The sequence below is a fragment of the Camelus ferus genome, chromosome 1 (assembly GCF_009834535.1).
Source record: "Camelus ferus isolate YT-003-E chromosome 1, BCGSAC_Cfer_1.0, whole genome shotgun sequence".
NCBI classification, from domain to species: domain Eukaryota; kingdom Metazoa; phylum Chordata; class Mammalia; order Artiodactyla; family Camelidae; genus Camelus; species Camelus ferus.
Window position 1 is genome coordinate 69,260,073 of NC_045696.1, and position 10,934 is coordinate 69,271,006.

The 10,934-nt window shown below is 42.1% G+C and overlaps 1 protein-coding gene across 1 annotated transcript; it reads left to right on the forward strand.

Moving 5' to 3' along the window:
* The first annotated feature begins 89 nt into the window (after positions 1–89).
* On the forward strand, positions 90–7,317 carry CRYGS (crystallin gamma S). Its single transcript, XM_032482730.1, has 2 exons — positions 90–6,400; positions 6,789–7,317. The coding sequence occupies exons 1-2, from the start codon at positions 6,230–6,232 to the stop codon at positions 7,059–7,061; spliced, it is 444 nt and encodes a 147-aa protein (XP_032338621.1). The 5' UTR covers positions 90–6,229; the 3' UTR covers positions 7,062–7,317.
* The last annotated feature ends 3,617 nt before the right edge of the window (positions 7,318–10,934 follow it).

The window sequence follows — 10,934 nt, forward strand, 5'->3', positions numbered from 1 at the left end:
GCCATTTAATTAGTAATTATATCAGAAGGGTCTTGATCTCTTATTTCTAAAGTGAAAATTAACCCTCAATGTATTTTAATTCTAATTGGAGTTTTTATAGTTTTTATTTTAAGGTGAAATTCAAGCAAGCAGAGTATCACAGATAAACACTAGAGTAATAGAAGTATATTTTGGAAATTGCTATTGGTTCATAAAATTAATGGTATTAATTAGATATTTTCTTTAAAGTTTATAAAGTTCAGAAAACTAAGCATATACTTAATACTTTGTTACTCAACAGTCTTCATATCAAGGCATGTTTATCATTTTCTGAACTGACCATGATATATTTTGGGGCATCCCATTGATAAAAATATTTCCTGGAGGCCTTGTTAGTGGGAAGATGAGGAAGTTGGACTTATAAGAAGAATATATGTGACTAGGAAAATTAAAATGGAGAAGAGCCGATTTGTTGTTTCTTTGAGTTTATGTAAGATTCAATCTCATTCCTAGAATCAGAGGTAAGTTAAGTGCCAAAAACTGTTCTCTACACAGGTTCCAATATGATATCATGCCAGAGAACTGCCACCTAGCAGGTGGCAAGTTGAACTTAGATAAACCTTTGCAAATTCAGAATTCCCACAGTAGCTTTCTGTCTCCCCGGCTGCACACTGTAGCACCCTTTCTTGTTGGATTAGAACTTTGTGTGTTTTGAAAAAATATGAAACTTAACATTTTCAGGAATGAGAATTCTTACATGCCTTTTGTCCAGACTCACCAGTTGTTAACATTTTGCCACATCCAGCTTACCACTCTCTATATATAGTATTATTATTTTATTTTTGCTCAACAACTTAGGAGTAGGTTGCAGACATCTGGGACCTTTAACCCCTATATACGCTAGCTTGTATTTCCTAAAATCAGGCATTCTCTTACATGGTCATAGTACAGATGATTAAATTCAGGAAGTTTAAGAGTGGTACAATAGTATTATCTAATATACAGTCTATATTCAAATTTTTCTATTCATCCCCAAAATGTCACTTGTTGTGTTGTTTTTTTTTTTTCCAAAATACAAGATCATGCATTGCCTTTGGTTGTCATGTAAGTTTTGTTGCTTTGGAATATATATCACTTCTGTTCAGAGTTAGAGAGTTGGTTTTTTGACTCATCACCTGCAAGCTCTTTTGAAGGAAAAAAAAAAGGCTTTAGGGGTTTCAAGGTGGCTGCTTGCTAGAAAACCAAATTGCCCAGGTAAGAGGAACTTTTTTTGTTTTAATTTTGAAAAATTTGGCTGGGTTCTGGTGTATTGACTCAGCAAAATCTATAATGCAGCAAGGCTTGGTAAGCATTAAAGGGGGTACTGAAGCTTTCCTTTATTTCATAATCCCGATTGTTTTTCTAGAAACCATCAATAGCCTCTAAATGACTGACTCAATTTTTGGATCCTATTCTCATGACTAAGCAAATGTTTGATTTGAAACCAGCCCAGTATAAATGTCTCTGTGCCTCTAACTCTCTGTAGCTATTCCTGGAGTTCAGCACTGGGAAAACCAATCTATGCACTAAAAATGTCTAAAACTGGAACCAAGGTAAGTAAATGGTCATGCTGATTTCTAGCCTACCCACTTTCTTTTCACCTAATGCTACACTGAAAGAAACATGGAGAAAAACAGAAGCCTGGAGGTGAGTATGATCACGGTTAGAAGGCTAGGATTAGAGAAAATATTAAGAAATGCTTATTGTATTTCCCACTTTAATAGAATTACCAAAGAGTTTATTAAGGGTTTATCTTTATGTGTGGTACTATGTTGAATATTGTACATGTATGTAATGTGTAAATATCATCACATTTCTGCCTTCCAGCAACTAATCTTTGAACTTCCACAGGAATAGGACATGCACATAAGAGGATTATGTGGAGTTAAAAACTTAGTATTCAATTAAAAATTTGTCTTGTGAAATCTAGCCTCAACCATTAATATTCTAGAAGGCCAAAGTGGATGGACCAGTCAAGTGAATTAAATCCTACATACCCGCTTCGTTCAGCGGTTACGCTTATCCCTGTCCCCAAATGTATTGCTTACTTGGGTTAGGAAAATTGCCTCTGAAATACTTGATTCACTATTGTTGGACTGGACACTGATTCTCTTCGGGAATGAGGGACTATACCTTCATTCTCTTTTTACTTCTTCCACTGACCATAGCTCTAAAGCAAAGCCTTTGGTGCCTGATATTCCTCCCTAATGTTCTACTCTGAAAATGTTCAAAACCATTGAATCTTAAAAGAAGAAAGGTGTTGAACGAATACTCGTATGTCATTTACTTATGTTCTCCAATTGTTAACATTTTGCCATATCTGGTTTCTCTCTGTCTCTCTTTTAACTAAATCATTAGAAAATAAATAGCAGACTTTGTTATACTTTTGCCTGAAGTATTTTAGGCGTGTATATCCTAAAAACAGGGGTATTCCCTGTGTAAACATAATACCATTATGTCCCCCAAATTTATCATAAGTGTAATACCTAATATTCAGACTCTATTCAGATTTCCTTCAATTGCTCCCCAAAATGTGCTTCATGGCTGGCTTTTCCCCTGCTGTGGAATCCAGTCAAGGATCACACATTGCATTTGGTTGTCAAGTTTCTTTGAACTTCTTTTTGTTTGTTTTAGCCTCTTTCATATAGAACAGTTCCCCTATTTTTTGTTCTTGTTCTTTGAGACATTGACATTTTTCAAAGTCCAGACCAGGTGTCTTATGGAAAGTCCCAATATCTGGATTTGTCTAATTGTTTTCCCATGTTTATATTCAGACTAACCACTTTGGCAAGAAATATACATAGGCAACATCAGGTACTTCTCAATGTATTTTTTCAGAAGGTATCTCTTAACTTGTTCCGTAATTGGTTAGTGCCTGATTTTTCTTCCCATTTGGAAAAGAGAACTAATAGTCATACTTGCATCCAGAAGGTTTGGGGAGAAAAATAAGACAGTGTTCTTTAGTGCTCTGAGGTTTTTGAAAAATCCCATGAAATGCCATGAAAATCCCACTAAAGAGAATCTGAAATCCTTCGAGGGATGTCCATGTGCCTGGAGGGAAGACTCTTAGAGAACATCCCCCACTTTTTAAAGATTTCCAGACTAGGAATAGTGTAATCTCTTTTATTTCTTGTAGCTGGGCTGTTCATTTAGTTAAAAACTGTTGCTGCTAGGCCAAAGGAGATAGTAATTCATCTCTTATTCTTCCTCTTATTGCTTCTCCCTTTCTCACTATCTTGCTAGCAATTTAATCACAGGAGTTATGGGCTTGGCAGAAGCAATGCATTTTACTAAGTTTGTTTTTGTTACCTCTGGAATTCTCAAGACATTTTTCTCTCTGCTGTATTGGATTAGTAGGCTATTTTTGAAAACATGAACTTGAAAATTAGAGGAATTTTGTAACAACTTCTAGGAAAGTCTCCTGCACATTTCTTAGCCTTCTCTACAAAAATTTTTGCCTGAGTCCCAACCTCTCAGCTGACTGTGAAGTAGATTTCATGGTCCTTCTACAAATGGAAATTGAGTAGAGCTGCAACATTCTCTGGGTCCTGAGATTTGGTCTCAGGTCTCCCACCACAAGAAGTGCTTGGCCCTGGAACTCAGTAGTGGTTCTGTGGCAACACTAGGGCTTTGTTTCTACTCTGGGATGATTGGCTGGTCTGCTGGAAAGGTGGACAGCAGGGAAGAATCATGTGTGTTTCCATTTCTCAGATACTGAAGTCAGTCAGGTAAATGTGCAGAGGGTAGTAAGTGTGAGAAACAATGAAGGAAGAAAGCTGATATTAATTTCCCTTAGCGTATCCCTTGCAAAGCCTCTTTTTTGCTGAATAGTTGGCCAAAAAACAAAGGTAAATTGACTTAAGGAGTTTAGAATCTATCCATTCTTAGAGAAGTTACTTTGATTTTCCTAACAATTTTCCCACAGGTTTTGGGAAAAGCCTTATCAGATCCAGAACAGTCTTGTTCCATTTCTAAGAGTAAATGGTGTATGTTGAACAGAGCTAGCTGTGCAGGCAGTAAGACAGCAGAGGGAGATAAAGTAAAATAGAATGAACCACAGATTACTAACCAGGAGTCTGCACTGCTGTCCACTGGTTTGCCTGCATCCAGCTTGTAACTAGCTAGTGACCTTGGGCAAATCATTTAACTTCTTTATCTGTAACAGCTGTAGCTTTTTGGCAATCACGAGCCAACTATTAAAATTATTTTATCAACACTGTGCTGTTGGACCCTCAGAACAACCCTCTGCAGTGGACATCGTTACCCAGATTTAACTAGTGGTGCTGTAATTTTGTTTTCTTATCTGTAAACTGGGGTATCACGTACCTGTAAATCTGTGCTATGCTAAAATGGGAAGGGGAATGGGAAGAGATGAATATGGAAAGGGAAGAAAGGAGGTGAAGTAGGTGATTTAGGGGTGGGCAGGGTAAGGAAGCTTTTCAGGAAAAGGAAAGAAGAGAGTTGAGAGAGACAGGAAGGGTAGGGAGGGAAAGATTACAGCTGAAGGAAAGAACTATTAGTAGGTTACTATCTAGAAAGACTCACCTGGGGTAGAAAAGAATGAGGTATTATTATGCCTGGCTGCGAGTCATTCCTAACTTTCTTCTGCTCCTTCATTTCCTACATCTAGTTAGTCTCCACATCCTCGTTTCTGTGACTGTTTCCTCATTGTTCACATCGCAGTTGCCTTTGGTTGGCCCTCGGCATCTCTCACCTCGCCCAGAGCAACCAGCTATTTCCAGGCTCAAACCACTGCCTTATTTCCCACATCACCCCCCGAGGGATCCTGGCCTGGCTTCTGGGTCCCTGGGGCTTTATTTCCTAACCCTTCACCGCATACTCAACATGCACCAGGCTTAATGAACTGCTTGTCCCATTGGCCGTGTCCTTTCACTCCTTTATTCCTTCATACAAGCTGTCCTTTTGTCTCTGCCTCTGGAAAACCCTTACCTACCCCTCGACCCTCACCTCAGAGATCCTCTCCAGACTCTGACTACCTCTGCTGCTTTCATCTGAAATGGCTGGACTTGGTTTTTCGCCTTTTAAACCGACTGAGCTAATTAGCCACAGGGTGGCGGCATCACACCAGGGACTTGACTGCTCGAATGAAGGACGCCTGTGATTGCAATTCAGATTCTAACCGAGCATGGATCTTGGCTGTGGAGTTCTAGAACAAGAAGGGACAAACTCTGTGGTCCGTTTGGCCTAGTGGTTTTTGGAAACACTGTCATGAAGCCCTGAGAGTTCCTGGGAATTCTGTCACCTGCTTCAGACAAAACTTATTTTACAGCCAGAGCTTTGAACCTAGTCCAGTCCTTTCATTTGCCAAATGGGAAGCTGGAGCCCAGAGAGATGGCTTGTCTACAAGGTGGCTTGTAGTAGGGCTGGCTGGAGAGGGGCAGCTCTGGAGCCTAGCCTTAGTATTTCCCATTTCTCTGGCTTGCAGAGTTCCCAGTGCCATCACAGACCTCACAGGTCTCACAGGTTTACCCCAAAGACTGTGGTGAAACTTGGTAAGAGTTTGAAGCAAAGGACATTCTTGCCTTGTCATTTTGTTACTTTGCAACCTCTCTTGTTGGCAATACAATAATAATACAGAACATAGTATGCTATATTTTTTTTTATGTCAGTATGTTTTATAACCATCTAAAATGAGCTCTAAAGCTAAGGTCAGTGTCTGCATTTGGAACTCACTCATCTTCGTCCAGCTCTTGTTGCGGGTTTGTCAAGCACTGGACACGGGGTTCCGTAGCCTAAACAACGCTTGGTTCTTGCCTTTGGAAGAAGTCTAGTAGGAGTTGGTGGGAGAGACAGATACACAAGTGGAAAACTCATTATATAATGTGATAAGCACAGTGAGGAGGAAGGCATGACCTTGAGCCTGAAACTACTGGCTTACAGCAGAGCACTCTTCTACTTTTTTCATTTTAAGCCTTCAGAAAGTACTCATGCCTGTTGTGGACAACAAAAGTTGTCTCCCGAGGCACACGTTGTGAGGGAAGGCAGAACTGTGTATTTTCTCCTCAGGATTGAGGAGGAAAGAATTTCTAAAGTGGAGAACGTGTTCTTAATTTTCACTTTTCTATAAATAAAGCCACCCAGCCCCTCAGATCTTCGCTTCGTCTGCCCTGTCCCTCAGATTACTTTCTTTGAAGACAAAAACTTTCAAGGCCGCCACTATGACAGCGATTGCGACTGTGCAGATTTCCACATGTACCTGAGTCGCTGCAACTCCATCAGGGTGGAAGGAGGCACCTGGGCTGTGTATGAAAGGCCCAACTTTGCCGGGTACATGTACATCCTACCCCGGGGCGAGTACCCCGAGTACCAGCACTGGATGGGCCTCAACGACCGCGTCAGCTCCTGCAGGGCTGTTCATCTGGTGAGTCTGGGGCTGGGGGGCTTGCGCGCTCTCTTCCCCCAACCCCTCCCTTCTTTTTTAGCTTCTATGTAAAAGAGTTTTCTTAAGATTTTCCTACCTCTCAATGGGTGGTTGTCCCTTGTTGGCTGCTGAAGCTTCAATAAAATTTTAGGTCAGTTCATCACAAGACTGAATACACTAATTCTTTCCATTGCACTTCTGCTACCTCTTGCATATTTTAAGGAATTAAGTTTTTCTTGTTGGAAGTCAGCTATGTCAGTCAGAGCACAGTGGGGATGAGCGTTCAGATCATCCCACTTTCGAGGTGGTGGGTTCTGAAGCACACTGTTCTCCGAGTTCCTGGCCGCTGTGTAATGGCTGCTGTTCATTTCCCGCTCTGTTTTTTCAGTCTAGCGGAGGCCAGTATAAGATTCAGATCTTTGAGAAAGGGGATTTTAATGGTCAGATGTACGAAACCACTGAAGACTGCCCTTCCATCATGGAGCAATTTCACATGCGAGAGGTCCACTCCTGTAAGGTGCTGGACGGTGCCTGGATTTTCTACGAGCTGCCCAACTATCGAGGCAGGCAGTACCTCCTGGACAAGAAGGAGTACCGGAAGCCCGTCGACTGGGGTGCGGCGTCCCCAGCTGTCCAGTCTTTCCGCCGCATCGTGGAGTAATGATGTGGACTGGGCCATGACCTTCTTCCTAGGGGCCAAATGCTGGCTGGCCTGTTCGTCCAAAAAAGCATCATAAATAAAACAATTGGCATGCATTCCACTGTTTACTGTAACGCCTCTCCTTAAACACTTTTAGGGACCAGTAAAGTAGCACCCGCCACAGCGGGCAGTTACACGAAGCAGCTCATCCTTCAGATTACCCATCTATATCTTTGTGCCAAACAAAATGGGACTGCATTAAAAGGTTAGAAAATCATACTGTCATGTAGTGGTTCTTGTTGCTTACGGTTTGTGTTAATCCAACAGGGACAATAACGACAGCTACCATTCAGTGTGTGCTTTCAGCATCCCATGGTCTCTTCCCAACAACTCTATAAGAAAGGGGGCTTCTCTGCATTTTACAAGTAAGGAAACTGAGGCCTAGAGAAGTTAAAAACTTGCCCAAGTTCAGCAGCTGGTGAACGGAGGAGCCAGGATTTGGTCCAGGGTATTTATGTTCCAAAGCCATTTCAACTCATTCATTCAGCACGTACTGGCTGGGGACCTGTGTGCATAATATAAGTTCAAGACCCTCAGAAATATAAAAGGTAGGAAGGGGCCCCCTGAAGATATGACTGAGGAGACAGAATACCTGTCAAGAATAGTAAGTGACTGAGGGGAGAGTACAGCTCAGTGGTAAAGTGCGTGCTTAGCGTGCATGAAGTCCTGGGTTCAGTCCCCAGTACCTCCATTTAAAAGAGAAAGAATAGTCAGTGAAAACAGGGCTATTACCTACAAATAACAGAGCCATAATTCCCGTGAAGTCCCTTATTGAAGATCCAGAGACTCCTATGTCCTTTACTTCTCAATATTAAAGTTCAGTTTCTCTGTAAAAATGAAAGGATATATTAAACAATTTTCCCTACTTTACAATAGTTGACATGAGTTTTACTGAATTTTACTTACTTGGAGTAACCTCTGAGATTCTGTCTATTGAACCTTGATGAAGAGGAGAATGATGAAGGAAACGCAGAATCACTAGGAATATTCTGTGAGTGTCTGAGTGAACCCGGGGATATGCTGAATGCAGCTGTTTTAATTTAAAAGATGGCAAAGCTCCTCTAGGAGTGCCATGCTCTAGTGTGTGGTGCATGCTTTCCCCCAAGCATTTTTATTCGTTTTGTTAAATTCCCCTGCCTTTTGTCATTTTGTCTGTTTTGAGTGAGGGACCCTGAGGAAATTGAGTGAAAATAAGAGGGACCGACGATGAGCCCGGGAGGAGGAATGGGAGGCCGCTCGCTGAGCTGCAGAGAGCTTGGACCCCGTCACCCTCCCGAGACGCTAACTTTTCCGTCTCCAAAACAAGCGAGTTGAACCAAATGTTCGTTCAAATCCTGTCAAAAACCAACATTCTCTGAAGGCCAGAAGGAGCGCCCTGAGGGACTAGCTGATGACCAAGGATGACTGACACTCACTGTTAGAGGCACAATTCCTGGAAGTGACTCAGAGATACTGCCCCTCCTTTTCTGCCGAGGAAACTGAGGCAGTGGGAACAGTGTGTTAGGGCCAGTCTCTCCTCTCAACCCCACTGCTGCTGTGTTCCAGCCTGTGATGAGTCGGCCACAGTCTGTTCAACACAACCAGAAAAGCAGTTCTGGCAGCAGGAGGGGAAAACAAGTGTCAGGATGACTAACCACAGCCTCAGAGAGAAAGACGGCTTTTGACAGATAAACCTGAATTATCATTTTAAGACATTAGATGCCCTTTGGTTCATGCCCTGATCCAGAAAGAGATTGCAACCATTCTCCCCAGCTGTAGATACATCAATCAGCTTGCACTTAAAGGGAATTTTATGTGCAACTGGTAATAGAGGTCAAGAACTTTTGTGTCTATCAGTCAGTCCCAGGTCTGGGACAGTGTTCTGCCATGAGAGCAAGAAGCCAGCATCCTGCCTGTCAAGCTTGCCAAGAATAGCACCTGGGGTGTCATTTAGAATTATCTTCCTCTACCTTTTATTGTTTTGTTGCTCCGAAATGGGGGACTTCAAGAAAATTGGGCAAAAGCCAATCTTGGACCATTTTAGCTCTGCTTCCCTCCTGAGCATTCCTCTGAGACAAGTCACTGACTCCCAACTGTGGAGCCCACTTCCTCAAAATGCAGTATCAGGGACTCCTATTTAAAGTCACCAGGCTATGGTTGCCCGCTTAAATACAGGACAGTATGTCTCAAGTATTGGGGTGTAAGTACAGTATATGTATATCCTAAGTATTTGTCTGAAATTCAAATTTAACTGTGCATCCTGTATTTCATTTGCTAAATCAGTCACCCCTATATCTGATCAGCAAGGCAAGTTACACGTAAGTGACAGGGGGCTAAAAGCACAGACAGCAGTGCAGGCTGTGGAAACAGGACAAATGTTCCACAAAAGGGCTTTACATACAATTTTTTAAAAACACTGGGAGCCAACAAAATGTGTCTGCAGCTGGATTTGGCCTGGGGACCACCAGTTTCCAATCTTGGCTTGTTGGAGAGCTCTGAATATCAGGAACTGATCCTCACATTGAGGCAGATTTGCTCCCTGTGTCCCTGTAACTGTCGACCTGCGATCCTAGTTCCGCTTTCCACCTAGTTCTTCGTCCCCAAGATCGCCCGTTAGATATTCGAAGATCCCTCCCAGTTTGCCTCCACACTCTAGCTGAACAATTCCTAGTCCTCCCAGTGTTTCTCTCCTGGCCTGCTTGGCTCCCAGACTCCCCACCCTGGTGCCTCTCTTCTGTGCGGATCACAGATTCCCCCCCACCCCCCCCACTACACTCCCCACCCCCGTCTTGGCTGCAGTCTAAGGCGGGCAGACTACATCCGGAGGAGGATAGTTGAGTTCTTTCACCCTCCATTCTCAGATATATGCTGTTCTTGACTAAGCTCAGATTTTCTGACTTCCTACCAGTCCTGATATGGGCCCGGTCACACTTCCCCAAGAGCTAGCATTTCAGTTCAAGGACTAGAGAGTTCCTGTCCCCTCTGAGGAGTTAGAAGTGGATTCAAATCTTGTCATTTGCCCATGTTAACTCTAAATCTGATAATCTAACATGTATAACCTCAATTTCCTTATTTGTAAAACAAACAGAATACTTACTTTGTGTGAGATTATATATGAAAAATGCATTTCATGCATTGTTTGTAGTAGTTATATTCTATAATGCCTGTGAACACCGAAAAGCAAACACTAAACTAGTTTTTCCTAAAAGAACTACAGGACTAGGTTTCTGTGAGTCTCTGGTCACAACATTCTTGTCAACTAACCAATACATAACCTTTTTTGTGCATTTCTGTTTAAAGACACCTTATTTAATGTACATTGTTGATCCATTAACACTGAACTCACAGCTAACTCATGCCTGCAGGAAGATTATCTAACACGTATTTTCTCTTTAAGGCACATCACAGCCTTCTTGTGCTTAGGAACACTGGAGAGCATTTTGGCACTGCCTTTGCAGGTGATTATATACAGCTAAATCATAAACCAAAAGGACATGATGCAAAAAACATAGCACTAAGCACTGCAGAAAGGACTCGTTTCTAGTTGAGAGCTGAAGCAAGAAGGCCAGAGGGTTGGACCTCTACTGGGAATGGGCACATTGGGTGCCAAATTTTCACTGCTGTGTTCATGTTGGTAAATGACCTAAAAAGCACCATGAGCAGTGATTTGGAGATTACAAACAAATTTTAGTGAGTGGGTGAATTCATGAATACAAAAATCTGTAATAACGAAGATCAACTGGACTTCCCACCATGGCCGACATGCTTGTACCACCATCTCCTCAGCCTTAAGGACCTCTGTTACCAAGTTGTTCTGTTTTTTTTTTTTTTCACTTGTTTAGCTTTTTCATACCT